Here is a 21,014-nt window from a genome sequence, read left to right as displayed (position 1 = left end):
AAAAATGATGGCATTTACCTTACCATATGGAGGTCTACATATTTCAGTACGGTGGTGGTATCCAACATGCTTATCTGCACTCCCACTTGACTCTACATCTGTCTAACTACCCAGGAGAGTGATGCATCTGGAAAGGTTGAATAGGCCAAGGGAGTTTACATGTATTTTGCAATGTTCTTGAGAAAATTTACTGGAGGGAGGTCAACATGTCTTTTTTCTTGTATCTCTTCACATTAAATAAAAACACATTGCATGTTATCTGAACACCCTGACATCTAGGTTTATTTGTTAGTTTGTTTGTTTTCACTAAGAATGCAGAAACATATTGGAAAGTGTTTGCTTTTGAAAATGTTGTATGCAAGGGGAATGCTTGAGAGGGCGTAATATGAGGATTAGTACTGAGTAACAGATGTAGATGAAGAGATAAAACAGGTTTCTGGTGGAACAGATTACAGTCAAAAATGCTTTTTGAAGAAGTTCATAGAGTTGCACTCCAAAAATTAGCATCTTTGTTATTTATGGTAGTGATTCATGGTAGCCTGTGACAGGATACATGGGAATGGGCAGGCCCCTGCAAGAACCGGTGGGGAGGGTTGAGCAGTGCCAGGAAAAAGGACTTGCCCTGGGGGTGGGGAGACCTTTCACATGCCTCCTCTGTCCATGCAGCCTGCCAAGGCACAGGCTTTGATCTGCCCAGGATGACAGTGAGCCAAACTGTCCCTCATTCAAATGAATCCACCAGACAGTTGTGAGACATTCCTCAAAGGGTCACCAGCGCAGGGCTGCGGAGGAGGGCAGCTCTGGCCATGCTCCTGTATAACATCTCCTCGCAGCCGCACCACCTGCTGCAATTTCCCCCCACATCAGGCTCAATTTGTATGCAAATCCTCCCTCATTTATTCTTGCTCCCTTCGGAAAGGACAAATTAAGTGTAATAACGGTAATTGCTTTAATAACATGAAGAAAATGACACCTTTATGGGACCAATAATCAAAGACTGAGACTGTAATACAGCATGACAGGTGTGAAGGCATGCCACCAGCAGTGATTTTCCCATTTCAGTATTTCTTTCGTCACCCTGAAAAGTGCTTGTCTCGGTGAGCCAGGCATGGCTGGTGCCTGGCTGTAAGCCCCACACAGTTCCTGACTAGCCCGGCGGCGTTCCCACGGCAGAGGCACCACTAGCAGGCAGCGGCTCCACTGGAGCACTGGCTGCAGGTCATCAGCACGTGGCTCTGGAGCACGTGGGTTGGCATTACCAGGGGAGGTAGAGCCCTTGCCAAGGCCTCCTCAAACCGGTGTCTCCCCTCAGTTCTGCGGCAAACAAATATCTTAGGGCTGGTGGGTCACAGGCTCAGCTAGATGGCCATCCCTGAGGGGGCCTCAGTGCCTGAGGTCTCAGCGCCATTCAGAATGGCAGCCCACACCTCACCAGGCTCACCTTCTGCATTCTTTATGCCAAATCAGACATTATCTAATTTTGGCAACTTTTCTGATTTAATTCTGACATTAGTAAATGAAAATCAACTTTCAGTATAGTCAGCTGGAGCAAGGCACATTTGATCTTGGCCTTTAGTTATACTCCAAGCCATCTACTAACAGTTACATTTTCTAGCTATTTGTATTGTAACCTGTAATTTTGATCATAAAAGAGAGTCTCAGAACTATCTTCCTGCAATAGTTCCTGCTTTGATGAAAGACAAACCCATCATCAAAGATCAATTATTGCATGAACCAGAGTTCCTACCCAAAATAAGCAGATATGGAAACACAAAAGATGATAAGAAAATGAGCCTCCATGCACACTCTGATGAAGAAAGAACAGAATACTGTGTCACATGACAACCATGAATGAACTGGTCCTTGGGTGCCAGGAGAATTCCAGATCTGTGTTAACACCCGCTCCAAGGACACACTTGCGTGACACGGGAGAGAGATGTGCAAACAGGTGTGAACATCAAGGGGTTTTAAAATGTCACAGCAGGCAGAAATTAGAAGGATTCAGTCACTAACTGGAAACACTGACTTCTAGTGAACACCTCCTCAGGCCTTAATCAGGTTAGATGTGAAATGGCTCTCACAGACCAAGTGCTTGAGAGCATGCTAATCACTGGTATCCACATAAAGCACCACACTTGAAAGAAAAAACTGTTTCTGTTTAATTTGCTTTGAACCAAAACCTAAAAGCAAAACTGCCTTCTGAATCTCTCATAAGCAGACAGAACAAAATTTACCATCCCACAGCAGTTTTATGAAAGATTTATCCTCATTATTGAGAACCTAGAAAACAAGATATTTCTAATCTACAAACACAGCGTACATTTTCTTAAATGTCTTTGTCACCAATACATCTACATATGAAACCACCATATTTGACCTTGATACTAAAATTCTTCAGAGATCAAAAGCAAGTGCTAAAAATAGGCAAGATATTTATATAGCCCATAATAGTAGAATCCTATATTACAGGCACCTCTTAGTGGAGACAGGCCTGAACTGAAATCTCAGGTCTGCACATCATACCAAGAAAAGAAAACAAATAAACAAAGAGCTGATGTTCTGTCTCAGATCTCAGAAGTTTACCAGGAATGTTCCTGTAAGAGGTAAAAGACTTTGGTACATGGATGTTGGGTGTTCTTAATGTTCCAGAAATTTAAAAAACAAAAAAAAAAAGTCAAGAAAAGCAAAAGAAGCTCTCTTTAGTCTGAGAATGAGCCCTGAAGTCAGCATGCCGTGTGAATGAAATGAGAGAACCCCAAAGAAAAAAGCCCCAGCAACATACTGCTATCTTAGGGTAAACATTTGTTTGCAATATCTTTTAAAAATAATACTGTCAACTTCAGTGATTGACGATTCCACCCCATTTATCACTGACAACCAGAATTATTTTTTCAGCTGTGGATCATGTTAATTGTGGAAGCTAATAGAAAGGAATGTGAGGTAAATGGTCTCAATACCTTTAGTATATGTGATGACTTTCACAGACTTGCAGTACTGTATTTACTGTAACCAAAAGGTCATGCTCTATATCTTAAAGGCAAAAGTGAACTTTCCTGCATCAATCACACTCCTGCAAACCATGCAAAAAAATATTTTAGACAAGGCAATTAGCATTTTTAAAAATCAACCTTAGTTTCAAATAATTGAAGGAAGTTCAATTCAATTCTTTCAATTCTGACACACGTGTAAACCAGAGAGGACTACAACTACTTAGCTGGCAAACAAAGTAATTTGTTAAAAATGGACTGTTAAATGCTGTTAAAACTCACGTTATTGAAAACAAGTGCTAATTTCTTCTCTGCAGCAAGATAAATATTGAGAAAAGGATGATATTGTATTTTTCATTCCCCTGCTAGACAAAAAAAAAAAGAAAAAAGTTTTCCAGAGTTTTCCAGATACTGCATTTAATCAGTGTTAATTTTAAATGGTGACAATCCCATTCACATCTTGAATCTCCAGGTCCTACAAAAATACCATACATGGCAATGCTATAATAAAATAGTTCTGATGTAGTTTTGCAAACAGGTATTTGTTTTCACAATCATTAAAATTTGATACTATCAGAAATGGGGTCTTCAAAAGTTACAATAATACAGCAATTTGGGTATAAGTTTCTGTGAGGAAATGCTAGGATATATGCTTTCAAATAAATGAGAAGGTAACAAAAGACAGAAAATGCTATTTTAGCGTATGTTAACAGAACACAAAGTGGATTCATGTCTATAGATGAGATTTTTAATGTGCCAACTTTAATACACAGCAGGAATTACTGCTTTCAAGGGATTATGTCAAAATTAACAAACCCAAAATGTAATCTACTATAAAATTACACTCTATTTTTTTTCACAGGATGCCTTTTTGATCCTGAAATATCTATCAACCTTCTTAATTCAAGACTGTCATATTGTGAAAACACCAAATACTTTGCTGCGTGATTGGCCATCAAACTTGTTTTGGTTTTCCAACATTCTTATGCAAGTCATGATTTCCTCTCTCCTGCCTACCATCTCTGGGATTATGCATTTGAACAGCAACAGACCTTTTGTTTGGGATTTCCATGATTTAGCATTTCAGCTGGCACTGTTTTAAACGAAGTTACAAAGTTCCTGTCCTTCAATGTTCAATGCTTCCTTAGAAAGACGGCAGCTCTTCATATGTGGAAGTTGCCAAACCACAAAAGGATTTTTTGTCTTCTTTTACTTACTACATACAAATGCATTTTAGTGCACACTGAAATGCAAAAAATTATAGTTGCATTGCATGGTAATAAAATGAACCACAGTATTTCACTTCTGCAAGGTGATACATGGAAAAAGTACTGTGGTGGCTAGTTTTATTTGTTGTCATTTTTAGGTACAATTCATGTTTCTTGCTCCTTAGCAAGTGGGCATGTTTTCAAAGACATCTATATAGTTATATATACAGTTTATTTCATGTGTGAGGATATGTTTCTGTGCTTAGAAATTAATTGCAACAGCTTTTTATTACAAATAAGGTCTTTATCAAAACCAGCCTGGAGAAGAGGAGACTGAGGGGAGATTTCATCACAGTCTACAACTTCCTCATGAGGGGAAGCAAAGGGGCAGACCCTGATCTCTTCTCTGACTAGTCACCAGTGTCAGGACCTGAGGGAATGGCCTGGAGTTGTGTCAGGGGATGTTTAGGATGGATATCAGGAAAAGGTTCTTCCCCCAGAGGGTGTCTGAGCACTGGAGCAGGCTCCTGAGGGAAGTGGTCATGGCACCAAGTGAGACAGAGCTCAAGTCTCCCAACAATTCTCTCAGGCACACGGCACCATTCTTGGGGATGGTGCTGTGCAGGACCAGGAGTTGGACCCAATGATCCTTGTGGGTTCTTTCCAACTCAGAATATTAGGCAATTCAGGCTATTTTCAGGCAAAGACTGTCTCTCTTGCCGTAATCATCCTAAACCAATGCTGGGCCTTTTGCTGATTACTTCAGTTGGGTTTTCTGACAAGATTAAACCTGACTAGATTAGAATACTTCTGTTCTCTCCCAGTTTACTGCTACAGGTAACTGGAGCTCCACGACTACTGTTAGTACCAATACTGAAATTCACATATCTGCCTTTCCTAAAGAGACTTGGTGATTTAAAAATCAAGGTATATTTAAGACATTGTAAATGGAAGTGCTGAACATGATATCCCATTAAACCCACCAGAATACCACATATTACATTTTCCTATGAAATGCATACATAATGAGCAAGCATTATATATAGCCTATTTTGGCTTCTCTAAACATAGCTGTGATAAAAGCTAAAATACATTATAAATAGCTAGAATTAAGAATAAATGTCTCAGAACTATTTAAATTAAACTTCAGTCCAACCCACACAATGAAATTAGTCAGTTCGCTCATGAGGGCAGATGACTGAAAAGGGTAATGGTCTTCTTCAGTTTCTTCCCCTAACAGAATTCAGTACAGCCTACTTGATTTCAGGTGTCCTTTTCAACTACAGATGCTGAAAAAGGTATGTTTTTGTTTCTATATTGGGTATGGGACTCCTTCTTATCCTCATGTTAACCTGGGCACTGGATGACTAACCCTACAGCTGACACAAACAGATGTTTTTATTTGTTTAAACTATTAGGTCAAAGGGCTAATGAGCTAATGAAAATTCTTTTAAGAGCTATCAAATGAGGCATGATTAGCTGGTTTTCAGTTTCTATTAGTATGAAACAAAAGAATTAAAAAGACTTCTCAGTTTACAAATCTTTCATTTCATTCCTAGTCTTGATCAAGAGGCAGATTTAAAAAACAGTGACATGAGAAAAGCATGCCTCAGTAACTGCATTACCAACTCCAGTCTGGTTTAGCAGTGGTGTTCTTCCATCAGCTGTTACAATTGCATTGTGAGAGCACCTTCTACACAAATAGTGTTTGACAGGATAACATTGAGACATTTCAGCAAGCTTCTATTTTTCCTAGAATATACTCCTTTGCTCAGCTTCTGTAACTTCTGTTTTGTATGTGTACTTTGCCGTGTCATTTATTTAAAAGAATTTAAATTCACATAAACATGTTCCTCAGTTTAATATTATGGGGTAATTGTGTAGGGATTATTCCAATCCCTGTTTCATCAATAAACCTGCAATATCTTTCAGATGTACTTCCAGAGTGAAAACATCTTGCTGTGGAAGAAATCAGCTGATTTTGGAAGTTTCTATTTCATACATATGTACGTGAATTTGCAACTATGTATGATGTACCAGTAATCCAGTAATTACACAGTAGCATTTGTTTTCACTTATGAGTAAATACTTTAACTTGAAGAATCCACATCAAGGTAGTATGCCATGCTCCCAAACTGGTTACTTAGCCAAGAAACAAAAACTTACCAAGTCAGTTCTACACAGTGTTTATTTTATTTTCTTTTTCTTTCTTTTTTTTTTTGTTTTGTTTTGATAGTGGAAATCATGTATAAATCACAAACAGTACAAGTTCCCCATGTCAGCAGCTGACCACTTGATTGGGTCAACTTCTGTTGATACTGTATTTTTAGTATAAAGTCAAGATAATATGGCAGTTAACTAATACTTTTGACTACAGTAAAGATACAAACTTTTGTAATATAAATTAATTGCCATTACAAAAAGGCAACTGTATTAAGTAATACGGTACAAAAATCTGCAACTTCTATAAATATAATGAAATGCAAGAAGTTAAACGAAATAATACATCACAGATTTTTGTATAGCGCATTTGAATAGGCAAGCTGAGATACACATGGAGCATTATACAGCAAGAAAGAATATCAAAACCCACTAAGACTTAACTTTTAAGCCATACAAATGCCAAAAGTACAAGTACAGGACACAACATGAAGCAGTTAAAATTACCAGCTCAGAGTGGGCAGACAAAGAAGCCTTACTGATGAGTTGTAAAGCATTAGGCAGCAGACAGAAGGTTGTCAAAACCAGCTGTTGTTGGATACTGATTGATAATGTTTTCATTCTGACGGCTGAGACACCGCAGACAGCCACAGGTCTGAGAAGAAGCCCAGCGTGGGCACACACACACACACACACACACAAAGTAATTTAACAGATGGCTAAAGAACATTAAAGCACAATATCTTTTTTTAAAAAGACAATGTTCACTCCTTAATGAACTTGCATGGAAAGTAGAGCCTAGTGCCCAAGTTTATTCCACCTAAATGACAAACACATGTGAAAAGATTTAAACAAACAAACAAAAAAACCCCAAAGCAGTTAAGACTGGTTATCTATAAACTGCATGGTGCTTACACATTCTACCATAGCCGAGCATTCAACAACACTATAGACATGGAAGTGTGACAGGAGCTGCTATGAACATTGTTATCCCCTCATAAAAAGGTGAAGTTGTTTATAGACATCTAAAAGGTACACATCCATTAAGTCCATCTACAAAACAAAACCACAGAAGTACTACATTCAAAGTAAAGTGTTGGTCTTAGCCTTCAGCAGTTATGAGGTATTGTTTCAACCTGTGATGAGGAATGATCACTATATTAGTAAGAAAAAGCATACTTGAAATAATTCTGAAAATTAAAATCACTGCTTCTGTGCAGGTGACATTTGCCTAAAGAAAAATCATTTAGTTATGGAAAGGTCCTAGTCTAAACAGCCACTGGCATTCTCCAAAACCACATTATCAAGGACTTCTTGGGCATTTCCATGTAAGTTATGTAGCACCTTCAAACAGTGCATAGCCAGGAGATCACGACCAAAAGTTGGAGCCGCCAAAGTTTTGGACCAGACAAACTCACTGATGGTAGAAATAAGTACAGTTTCAAGAGTGCAATAGAGTTGGGCTTATTTTCATTTCCTGTACCTTTTGGTCCATAACTAAACAAAAGCAGGGGCAAATAGTAGAAAGATATTATTTCACATCTTCTAATGGCCAATGAAAAAGCAGTCAAAGCTTGGAATCTCTCATTTTTTCTCCCCAAACTGCCTGCTTTCTCTGGAAATAATGCTCCTACTCCTCCTCCCTGCTTATTTTCACTGCCCTTAAATAGAATAGAAATTTGGGGGCCTTGTGGAAATCTGGGGACTCTGTAGCCTTTAAGCTCATGTCAGCAATGAGGGAGTTTGGAAATGTAAATTAGATCCAGCTCCTCTTTAAATCCAGGGAAGAGAACCTCCCTAGCACTCACAAGAGAAACTGACAGGCAGCTGGGTCCTGACTAAAGTGTGCAGAGAGAACTGAATCAAAGCAGGGCTCCTCTGTGCTTTAAAATGAACAATTCCAGTTCTTGGTTGTCTCCAGGAGTATTAGCAGTGAGACGATTGACCTGACAGGAAAGAGAACATAAAACAAAGCAAGGACATGCCCTTCAGGCTTCCTGCCTATTCCATCTCAAAATTAAACAAGGAGTTTACCAGTTTTCCCAGCTTCCTTTTGATGATAGAAAGCAGCTACAACAGTGGGAGCAATGCAAGAAATTAATAGAAATTGAAAAGTAAACTAAAATACCTATGAGAAACATTTTGTTTAACTAAGAGCAAAATTACAATTAATAGATAAATGGCTTTTATGAGCCTTCAAAAGCTGATGTTTACTATTTTCTTATCCCCAAATAAACTAGCAAGAAACTACAATAAACTTCAAACAGAAGATAAATGCTCAGAGTGGAAAGAAATGTTGCTTAAAGCCCCAAAAACAAGGCATTGTGTGTTTCAAGACAGAAGCAGAGCTGATGAGGAACTAATGACACCTCACTTGAGTTTGTGTTTGCAGACACCCATGCACAAGGGTAGTTGAATGTGCAAGGCACAGCATTCAAGGCGTGCATCAGTCCAGTGACTGATCTGCACATACCCTGTTGTCACTGTGAACCAGTGGCCTGGCACGTTTCTTCAATGGACAAAATCAGTTTATGAGTTTTTTAGAAATCAACAAAAGGTAGCCAAAATACTGGTTTTAGTGGGAAAAACATGGAAAGAGGAAACGTGGACTGTGTTACGTGACCCAAATCAACTTTTTCTAAATGTATTACAAATGTTATTTCCAATGACTACTTTTTCATCTTCTAAGTAACATTTAGGCCAGAGGAAGTTTGAAAGAACAAGATATAATCCCCTTGAAAAGAGAAGCTTATAGTACAAACACTGGAAGACCCTTAATGACTGGATAGATGCCTTGGCAATGTTACAATAACAGTGGTAGTCTACGAATGAGTGATAAAGGAAGTATTTAAAATCACTTATATTTTTAACTAGCAATAAAGCCTCCAGAGATGAACTAACAGATATTTGCTCTGCTTTTCTTATGGAAAACTACTTTCAATGAAAATTATTACTTTATTCAACTTCTGTATATTTCTAAAATCTTTCACATACTTCCAAAAATCTTTTTACTTAGATCACCTGTTTATGTCAGCTGATTTCCCCAAGTACTGTTATCTGTTCACATCTGTTTGTTAATTTACTTTTCAGCAAACTTCCAGCAAAATACCATACTGCCTCTGGCAGGGTTTTGCAGTGACTTTAGAAGAGACTCAACTACCTTGTGGAGTCCACTACCTCAACTGTGTTTCCACTTAGTAAAACCTCAGGAATAACCTTTGAATTAACATGAAACTGCTTGTATTTTAGGTATCCTATTAAGATTCTCAGGGCTGTGCTTTTCCATAATGTGAGGTCAATAAACAAGCTAAATTAGACTCATAAATTCTTTAGACATTACTTGTTTTTAAAATTCAAGGTAACACGTGGAATTCCTCCTTTATGGACTATGTTATCTTTGTGCGTGTAAATTTTTCTACCAAGGATGATCGTGGTGCAAGGAAGCAACATGCAGTGTGCAGAAATAGTGGTAAACAAAGAGTAACTTTTTACTTCAGTAGTGCAGACAACTTTACTGGAAATAGCTGTGTTCCTGATTCACAGAACATTTATTTTAACCAAAGGACATTCTGCATTAACTCTGTATGAACCACATATCACAGCTCAGCCTTGATACTACACTGTAATTAAGCTGTGACAGAGTGAGCAGGTACAGCGATGCGTGGGAACCTCTTCTTTCTCTTGGCTTTCACATTCTTGAAGGTTCGAAGTCTCTCTCTTCTAGCAAGTTTATTAGAAGGGAGAAGCTGTCTTTTACTGCCTCCATATCATCCAAGGAGCAGGGTTTAAGAATCCAGCGCTTTCCACGTGCAAGTGGCTCAAGTTCAAAATATTTTTTTATCTATTAAGAAAAAAGAGAGATACCAATGTATTATGTTATGACAACTCTCTGTCTCACATCTAAAAACCCAAACCAAACTAAATCGATCAAAAACATGTAAAAAAATCAGGATATTCATTTTTAGAATCTTACCCACAGCTGCTCTTATAATACAGGTTATATGACATGACCTGGAAGTGTTTTCTTTAGGGGTGCTTGGAAACTACCATTCTACCCATGCATTTAACAGCATGGGAGGTCTGAGGAAGAATTGTACTGACTTGAGGCAAACAGCAAAGCATATAAAATGTGTGCTCAAAAACATATCCAAAACAGCAAAAGTAAATAAGAAATTGTGTTTGTATTTCATTGCTAAAAATGTATGTTTCATTATACACTTATTGGTAAACACTTAAGATATAGAATTTGTCACCATACTACTGTAACTTCCCAAATTAAACATAAAAAAAAAATTACAGAATTACAGATCCTAAACATTCCAGTCAAACATGAGCTATAGCACAGCATCTCTTTGTGACCAAGAAAATCCTGTAAAAATAAAAATTCTTCCAAAATTACTTAGCTTTTTTAAAATTAAACATAGAAGACTGACACATTAATGTTAGTAGGATAGTAGTATTATACATGAAACATGATGCAGTTTCTTGGAGACATCAGTCATTACCGACATTGCAACCACTGTCAAGACACAAATACAGACCCAGAAAGACTGAGAAAGGAAAGACTTTAATTTTGTAGTATATTCCAATCACTTTTCAAAATGATAAGTACAATATCGAAAAGAATTTTTTGATGTCTCTTAGAAGAGAACAGCAGCCCGCAGGTTATACTGCTCCACAGTTTACTGTTTTCATTAAAATTTTAGTCTTTGAAGGTATTTGACCCAACAGTTTACACTACAATTTGACTTGTCCAATAGAATTTTAGTTTTTACATCCAGAACTACATCCCTCGATTCCTGCAACTGTCCATATATCAACAGAAATATTTAGTCCTGACTTATTTTGCACACTTTTGTTCATTGTAATTATTGCAAAATACTCTTAATTTTCTTTTAGCAGAGACTGTGCCAAAAATATGCAGCACAATTACAGGAATGGTTACTCACAACATGGTGGGCAGTAGAGGCCCCAGACAGGCAACTGGAGCCACACTGTGTAAGGCTCCATGTGCAGAAGGAATGGAAAAGAGGAAAGAAATAAAAAAATGGCTTTCAAAAAAAAAATGGCCTATACAAACTGCAACATCTCTGTGTAGCTCTTGTAGTGTCTTGGGAGAAACAACAGTTTTGTTTATCTATTAATGAATTCTAATAGAAAAAAATAAGCTGAGTTGTATCAACTCACATAATACAAAATTCAACCATGATCAGGCAGGCTTTCTTATTTTTTTAGAAAGGAATTTCAACCAGAATGTTTAGTAACAAATATTAGGGAAAAAAAGGTGGTTTTGAGATGAGAATTTCTGCTAAACCATAAACAACACTGTGAAAAATTTTAAATCTCTCTGTATTGAAGTAGAATTGTACCACAAACATTTGAAAATGAAACACGGTACTTGACATTCACTTCCCCTCAAACAAATTTAGAAAACATACCAGTCAAAATAAATGGGGCTCCAACAAACCAGTATTTTAATAGCAACATACCAACCCTTTAGCATTGCTATCTCAGTGCCACAACAGTATCTGATATGTTAGTACAATTATATGCCATAAAAACCAAAATACTAACATCTACAAGGGATGTATCGCAACTTTTCCAGCAGCTTGAATTTACCCCCGTTACTATGCTGAGTCAATGGCACTGATCACAGTATTGGAAAAGCAGGGTAAGGAAGCTCTATTGCCTGTTCCAGCAGCAGCCTCCTTGACTGTCACACGAGGGGAGGAAGTAAAAGCTGCACGGAAGGATAACAAAGCAAGGTGTCAATGCAGCTAGCGGATAGAGCTGCCCGCTGGTGTTAAGCTGACAAATATGGCTGAGTAATCTAAGATGCTTCAGACCCACAACCCAGAGGATGTCCACCACACCCCCTCTACTGGAAGACTATTGCCATCAGATCCTGGAGCTCACTGAAGTCAGTCCCCAATCTTCTTTACACAGCTTCTTGGATTAGGGCTCTGCCTTATGAAGGAAGGTCATTTCATAGTAAGGACAGCACTTGGGTTTACAACTAGAGGCACATGCTCAAGGAAATGATGGCAGTAAGTAGTACTGCGTCTTGTGTATTTGTGGGCAAATACCACACAAGTTACCAAGGTAGCCTCTAGCCAAGGAAAATACAATGCCTTTAAGCTATGTTTCAGTGACTCCAGATGCCAACAGATTTAGTGAAACAAATTTTGATGATAAATTATTTGGATACACAAAGTTGATCAAAATGTATTTTTTCTGCTTCTATCTGTGTAATCAAAATGTTACCAAATTAGTAATGTGCTGTCATAATTTTTTCCACTAAGGAACAGTTCAGAGTATCTGCAGTAATAGGTCCTAGATGAATGCTGAAATGAAAGTGTTAGTTAGGTAGTTGTTTTTAAAATGTGAGGGTTTGATACTGGCATGGAAGCACAACCGCTTATATTCACAAGTAAGAGTTATTTCATTCATACCTTCTGCAGAAAAAAAAAGATTTGTTGGATGATCGTGTCTAATACTAGTCTAGAAAAACAACACTAACCGGCTTACAAATAATAACTAACTAAACCAGAAGTAGCACAGAAGTGGATTTTCACAACCCAAGGGACACTTTGTGGTGCGTTACAACTTCCTCATTTAAACTTCATACCACAATGGAGTTTGCTAAACCTCAAGGTTTTGCGAGTGGGCTCTCTGGACTTTGAAACTTCCAGAAAGAAGGTTGCAGACCCAAATATTTTCCAATGTACTGTAACTTCTTCTCCCATCAACTCAGAAGAAGTCATTCTGTTCTAAAAGCAAGTACTTTTTTTAGACTTGAAAAAAGAACCATTTTTTACATGCAACAGATGAAACATGAAAAGATTGACACAATCAGATGCCCAATTCTTTTTATACAGATGAGTTTTCCACTGGAATGCACTCAGCTTTCCATCCATGTTTGTTTTTGTAGTTCCTTTCTGCCCCACTGACCATCATCCACACTCATTCCCTGCAGATTTCCTAAGAGGATGTACACTGATCACCCAAGTGTCCAAAGAAAGCTGAAATTCACTGAATACTCACACACCTAGGTAGCTCTTGCATAATCAGCAGTTACTGCTTTACAGCTCCCTTCAATCACACTAGCACAAAGGGGAGAGCTCCTAAGAGAAGCTCTTCTGTCTTCCCCTCTGCACAAACAGTGAAAAGATTTCTGCCTGTTCATGGATGCTGAAGTGAAATATAAAGACTCAAACATGTTTCAGAAGTCTGGTGCATTAGATGCACATTTACATAGTGGCTTTGCATTTTCAAGACTTTGAGATTACTAAATTTTTAAAGACATAATCTTGGAAGAAAATAAAACCAATTATATCTAAATTTAAGACTTCTTTACTAATTTTTACAGGATATCACTGTATGTCTTGACTCCACATGGGGGCCTTGTTTTATAGAGAACCTGACATTGTATTTATGCCACATTCTGAAGTCAATAAAATCTAACAATACACGTATGCAATTCCCACTCTTCCCACACTCCACCTTCTAAGTCCTATTCTACTGGCACAATACACCAAACATATGGTTATCAAATGTTGCTCAACCTACGTGCTAGAAAAGTCAAGACACAATAAAAAGGATCAGTGCCCAGAACCTCAGCTGGTGTAAATTATCAGAGCAGTGTGGAACTGATGTTACTAAATTGATATACGTAAACTGAGTAACCAGGCCCTGCTGAAAGCTTTTCTATGTTCTATTAATGAACGTCATCATCTAGTCAGTTCACCACCCATGTGAACATAAGATCTATAGGAAAACTTAGATGTTCTAATATATGAGAAGAGTAATCTCTATTATTCAACATGAAAAAAAAAAAAAAAAGCTGACTGAAAGCATTATTTTTCATTCAAATTCAAAATTATACTACCAAATTTCATCAACATAGAAAAGCTTCCAGCCCACTGTGACTAATCTGTTGTAAACAAATAGAGAATTCAGATAGTCACTTACATTACCAGGCTGGTAAATGGAGAACCTAATGAATAAAATACTTTTTCATTCATTGCTCTTTTACTGAAAAATTTTATTGGGATAAAAAAATTGTAACAAAATGTGTATTATAGCCAGTCAAAGGCTACCTGGTCTTGTCAGTGTCCCCACTAGAATAAATTTTTGAAAGACTTTCAAAGAATTTACCAATTATTACTGCAAAAGGGTGACTGATGAAGGTATGAATTGAACTAAAATAATCTAATTTGCTGAATCCATGCATTAACCAAAAGACATGGTTCACTCATCCATTCCAAATCTGCATGGACAAGAAAAAAAGTAATAATGGGAGACTGGAGTAGCCCTTATTAACATTGTGAAAGTTTCACTGAGCTGTGACGCTGATAATATCTTTTCAGATTTCATAAAAATCTGCTTTTTGGAAAAACCATTTAGAGGATGCAGCAGAGAGAGGGAATTTTGCTTGCTGTTTCTACAAACAACAGACAAGCTGCCTATAACAATTCTTGTGCAAATTCAATATATTTGGAGAAGAGAAAAAGCCAGAGTACTTTACTTAGCATCAAGTTTTAAAAAGGGAAACTACATAAAATTTGTAACTTAAAGAAAATTAACTACGCAGCTAAAAAAGTAATATGTTTGCAGGTGGCACAGAAAAAAATACCATAATTAGAGGCTCACAGTATATTTATACTGCTCCAGAAGACTTTAAAATAAACAAAAAAAGCTTTCACCAAGTGCAGTAAGGAAAAGGATGGCATTAGAGGTAAAAGAAGTCATGTCTAAAAAAAGAAAAGAGAAAACAAAAGAAAGGAAATTCTGGCAAATTAAATAGAAACCACAAATGTTGACCTACTAACCATAGAGTAGAACTCATTACTTAAATCACCACTGATGCTAAAAAGTAAATTGAAATCCACTCTAGCTTATGTCGGTGTGCTCGACTGCAAACTGCACAGCCTCCTGAGCTGCTACATGAACTTTTCTGCTGGCTCTTTTCTGAGTACAGTGATTTATAGGATTGTGTGGAGTGGACTGATAGCCACTTAATCTTAAATCAACTAGTTTAATCCACTGTCATACAGGAGTTTACACATCCATGCTTTTCCTGAAAAATCAGCTAGAAAGCTTCTTATCTGACAGCCCACTTGGCTAAAAAGGACCTCCTGTCTGACTAGAGCAGCTGTAACATGCACAACTCTCAGCCAAAGTTTCGTAATATTTATTCATCCTACAGAGACACTTCACTTCTCCTAAAAAGATACTTCACGTATGCCTCTCGTATGCTTCTTCTTAACAGTGATCTCATCCTTGTCTAGAGGGATCCTTGTAATGCACCTATGCATCATAAGCACTCCTCCTAAAGCACCTGTACCTCATGTTTATTGATTCCATATGCAATATCTCTTACACAACAGGGAGGGGAATGAAAGTGCCTCAGCTGATGAGAAGGAATGGTGATGTGCTGTGGTCTGGAGCAACCTATGCACAGGGCTACTCCCAGGAATGCCAGCTGAGGTCCAACAATACTATCAGCAACAGAAAGGCTTTTATACTCTAGCTCTTTGAGGATATATATTTCACTGCTCACCGACCTTAATGTGCCAAGGAATCCAAAAGTCTGTATGCACAACGTTGAAAATTTGCAATGAGTCCGTTAAGTACATATGATAATCAGATTTATGTAATTGAGCTGCTTTTTTTAAAAAGTTTAAAATATTACCTGCTGAAGTAAAATTGAAAGAAAAAAAAAGTCTGTCTTCCTCAGCACTTCTGTGTCGTAGCAGGGTAGGCAATTTCTTTAGACAAGATTACAAAACCATTACCATCAGAGGCTTTTTAGTACATCTCACAAGTAGTGGTGAATGCTTTACAAATTGGTATTTCTAGTTTGTACAGCTTTCCAATTTTTTTTTTAGATTTTGCCTTTTATAAAAGACTACCTGAAACACATCCAACTCAGCTTTGTAAGAGAGCTGGATGATATTTTTGGCTTCTAAGTCTTTACAAAGGGGAATACAGTCACTTAAAGTAATGTACACAGTGCTTTGTGCACGTTTCCATCCTTGTTATCTCCAGTGGCCACAAGTCACAACACTTTTCAGATTACAAGTGATAGTTGAAAGAAATGTATTTTAAAGAAGACAACTAACTATTCAGAATGAAGAAATAGGATGCCTGACAAATCCACAGAGCTACACTATTCCAGAGAGCACAGAGTATTGGCAAATGCAAGCAGGAGACAAGAAAAGGGGGAGTGAGCTAAAGAGCTGGAAGGGTTTTAAAACAGAAAAGTTGGGGTGGTTTTTTTTACACATAGACAGAGTCAGATTACAATGGGTCTGGAAAAATAAGATGGATGAGAGTGAGGACAGAAAATTGCAGAGGTTGCAGAAGTACCACTGAGATTTGTATGTGGATGGAAGCAAAAAAAGGCTTTGAGAAGCTACTAGGATCCATCAATTCTTTGCACACACTCTTTGTGTTACACAACAGTGCACTACAGTGCATTAGATTTTTTTTGTTAGATTCTGTTATTTTGTACAAAAGAAACAGTAAATAATGTAGCTGCCAAAAACATACACCTATACTTTGCCTTCCATGTCCAATTCACCCAGGGGCAGATATTCCTTTCATATAAGCATGTGCTTTTCTTACAACTGGAAGAAATCTAAATAACACAAGAAGAGCAGAAGCATACCTATATGGGGAAAACCAGACTTCCAGATGAAGATTCATATAACCATATAACCAAAAAAACAAGATAAGGACTCACAATTATCCAGCCTCAGAGTGAGTGAAAGAACATCTTGAGTGATAAAGGAAACAAGAACAGAAAAGAGGATAACGTACAAAAATGCATGCAATGAAAGCATAGTAAAATATTTTTCTTTAATACCACTTTATTGCTTTATTTTACTTCAAAGAATTACTCAGAATTGAAAATCAAACGTCACTTTAAGTTACTGCTCCTTTTGCTTTCTCTCTTACCCACTGAGTTTTATTAAGTACTGTGGGTTGCCACAGACACTGTCTGACAGTTACGTACTTATATGTAAAGTGTTAGAATCTAAAATCTTAAAGAGTAATGCTGAAAATTAGCCCTGGTTAAAGACAGCTATTCGGAGGACATCTAAAATTCACATATCTTTCTTCCTCCACATAGAGCACAGACACAAAATTGCCAATTTGCTGCATATAAGGACTATTTTCTATTTTAGAATATTCTTAGCACATCCTAGTATATTCTTAAGCTGTACTGAAAATGACTGATTGCATATAAGATCAATTTAACCTTAGGACAACTCATTAAGTTACTATTGTTGTTCTAATCTCTTAACAAAATATATAGAATGGAACATATCCAAAGATAATTTTACAGGAAATCTACTGAAAAATTTTACTATACCACCAGTCAACTCCTCTCTACGATCTCTGACTCAGGTTTGTTTTTGTTATAACTTCAGTTAAATAGCTTAAGGAATTCAAGTAACTAGTAGAGACTCAACACTCAAGACCTTTAGGAAACATCTTTCAGAGACTTAGAGTTTTTGTAGCATCCTTTTTTCTTAAATAGACTGCAGCTACTCATGGTTTACTTCAGAATATAAAACTACCAAGAGAGTATGCTGATTTCAGCAGCAAAATATGCTAGTTTTGTCTACAGATTGTGGTTTGAACTAGTAACAAGATTGAGACACAAGTACTGAGATTTTGTCTTCCCCAACCCAAAAAAGTTTACCTGCGATGTTGAGTGTCAAAATAACCTTTAGAGTAATGAGAAGTCCCAAGATCAATCCTTATTATGACATCCTTTCTGCAGATAGCATGTTTTCTATTCCAACAGCAGATAAGCAGTATTTTCTGGAGAAGTGCATATGTGATGATTCATCTGCATTTGCCTGAACATGTACACAAATCTAGTACTTGAACAAATAACCTCTGTATACTGTGCCCGCGTCTGCAAAGCACCAAAACACTGTATGGACATGTACCCTTGTATCAGCAGCAAAGAGCAGGATTTCTAAGGGCTTTGTGGTTGGCTCCTCACATTCACACTGCTGACACTCTTCCAAGTTAACATCAGATTGAGCACAAAAGAAAAGTCACGCAGCAGCAGCTGTGGTTCTGTGAGGTGTGTACTCCCACCAGCACACACAGACAGTAGCTGTGCCTATTGCCCTCGCTCCTTACCAGGTACAGAGCACAGCACGTTAGTATAGGATGGTTCCAACCTCCCTTCAGGGCTTTTGCCAATGGGAGAACTATTTCTTATGCAAAGTCTGCACAGAGGCAATAGAAGGCCTGAACTATCTGCAATTAATAATTTCTTGTTCAAAAGCAGAAACTGTGTAATAAATCCATTCGAAAAAGCTTGCATAAAATACTTGTTAAGTAAAAATTGTTCCCAGAGACCATGCCACTGCCAGGTTCAGTTCCTGGCTGTCAGAATGCCACAGGCTCTGTGACCTTCCCAGCTGCTCCAGCACCAGCAACTTCTGTGGGATCTCTTTCTGAGGATTTCTTTCTGCCCTGTGGTTAGAAGATGCAAGTCTGTACTTTGTGTTTTCTAGATCCATGTCTCTGAGAAGATTAATGCCTCCAAACTCACAGCAAGCCTCCACTTTAAACTACTATTCCAGGCAGCTACAGACTCATCTATTTTTTGATACTTTTTAATTCTCCACCTAGAACTACGGCAGAACCGCCCCAGGTTCTCTGACCAGGGCTTGCTTGATTAAGGCCCCCTCCCTGCTTTCAGTTTTCTTAATAATGCAAAAGGATACCAAGAGAAAAATTACACAGCTCAATTCAGACACAGTCCTGTACACAGGAGAACATGCATGTGCAAAACAAATCTGCCACTAACCCTAAAATGATAAGATATGCATGAGTAATCATAGATATGGGGAAAAAAGTGAGCACTTTACAGCAAGAGAGGATGTTTTAAGTCAAGTAAATGGAAAGTAATATTAGCAAACTAAATTTCATTGAGACTTGCAGCAGTGGTGGAAAAGACATGGATGACCAGATGGATTTGGAGGAGATGGGTGAATGCAATGAGATGCTGCTTGACTCTTGAACTTAAGTAAAGTGCCGGCATTATTCCTGCCGTTAGCATAGGTTGTAGCAGAGAATTCTAACTTTCTGAAAAATCTTTTTAGTAAAAATATTCCATGGGAAGGGATAAGAGAATGAGTGATGGATATTTTTCTTTACTGCATTGAGAGATCGCTTCCCTACATTATATCGATCCACACTTCAAGGAAAGAGATTAAATGATCAAGAGTGGCACATACAAGAAAGAAGAGAGATAAACCGATACCTCAGGAAGGATATCAACCTTGACACAAAAAAATCCAAACCAGCCCCAAGGTACCATAAAACGGCTTGGGCTGGAAGGAACCTCAAAGATCATCCTATTTCAACCCCACTGCCATGGCTGAGACACCTCCCAATAGACCAGGTTGCTCAAAGTCCCATCCCACCTTGAACACTTCTCGGATGGGGTATCCATAGCTTCTCAGGGCAACCTCTTCAAACTTTTACCTTCCCCACAATAAAGAACTTCTTCTCAATACCTAATCTAAACCTGCTCTCTTTCACTTGAAAGCCATTCCCTCTTGTCCTATCCCCACATGCCCTTATAAAATGTCCCTCTCATCTCTGCAAAGACAGACAAACTCTGACTGACAGCATTTGTAAAATTTATGGTCTTCTTAAAGGAGCGTTACTGAAAATAATATTGAAGGAGCTTTGTAATAAAGCTATTGTTACTTAAGTGAATTAAGGCTTTCTTTTGTAGATGACAACTGTGGAATACCTTTAAAGTCATTGAAAAGCCTGATTATTTCTGAAGAAAAGCACCTGGAGGCAGGTGCTACGTCCTAGTAATGCCCCAATTATCATCACTGTACCAATGAAAAACAAAAGCAGGTACTTGTCAAGTGATTCTAGCAGAAAGAGAAACCTGGCTTTTGCAAGCTGACAGACAGCTCCTTCCCTCCACCTTTGGATGTGACTTGCTGATTTTCCAACAGGCCCCAGCATTACACCTGGGGTAAGCACTGCACTGAAGATGAAATCAAATATAGCAAATGTTTAGCTGGCTCTAAATTTTTATGAGGATGAGAAGATTAATATAAATTGACTAAAACATCTTAATGCAACAGATTTTTCTAAGCACTATCCACTTACCTTAGAGAGCAACCAATCTATTCAAAATTGGGGTCTAATAGAAGTAAAATCACCTCTTTAAATTCTGAGGTTCCAGTGCTCAACACAAATCAGAAATCTGCACATTTGCAATTCCTAACTGAGTTTACTTTACATTAGAAATCATAGGCTAAGTTTGCTGACTACTAGTGACAAACAAAAAGGTTATAACCACTAGCTTTTATAGAACATATTCAAAATTGGTTCCATTTTACCACTTCTTGATAATGAATTTATATATATGTCTACAGCTAAAAAGACCTTAACTAAATACTCCTTACCAAGCCAGGAAAGGTTCTGTATATTGAAGCTAACAAGTTTGAATTTCAGGCTCACATATGAGAAACAACCAATTATCCTGTCTGAAACACAGGCTTGTAAAACTCTCAGTTACTTGTAAAATGGTCTGCTACACACGAGTAAGATGTTGTTTAAATGAGTTGTTTGACTAGATGCATTCACCATGAAATTG

General features: G+C 37.7%; 1 protein-coding gene across 7 annotated transcripts in view; it reads right to left on the bottom strand.

Moving 5' to 3' along the window:
- Positions 1-6,365: 6,365 nt before the first annotated feature.
- Positions 6,366-21,014, bottom strand: part of ARL15 (ADP ribosylation factor like GTPase 15) — a 225,823-nt gene continuing 211,174 nt past the window's right edge. For 6 of the 7 annotated variants that reach the window (XM_059873225.1, XM_059873221.1, XM_059873222.1 and 3 more), the window contains one exon: positions 6,366-10,196. In XM_059873225.1, the coding sequence (XP_059729208.1) occupies positions 10,044-10,196 (153 nt within the window). In that variant the 3' untranslated portion in view covers positions 6,366-10,043. The remainder of the gene's footprint in view (positions 10,197-21,014) is intronic. The other variant, XM_059873227.1, reaches the window with a different exon arrangement.

Source organism: Haemorhous mexicanus, chromosome Z (genome assembly GCF_027477595.1).
Source record: "Haemorhous mexicanus isolate bHaeMex1 chromosome Z, bHaeMex1.pri, whole genome shotgun sequence".
Lineage (NCBI taxonomy): Eukaryota > Metazoa > Chordata > Aves > Passeriformes > Fringillidae > Haemorhous > Haemorhous mexicanus.
Note: the sequence above shows the minus strand (reverse complement) of the source record. Positions and strands in the feature narration are given on the sequence as shown.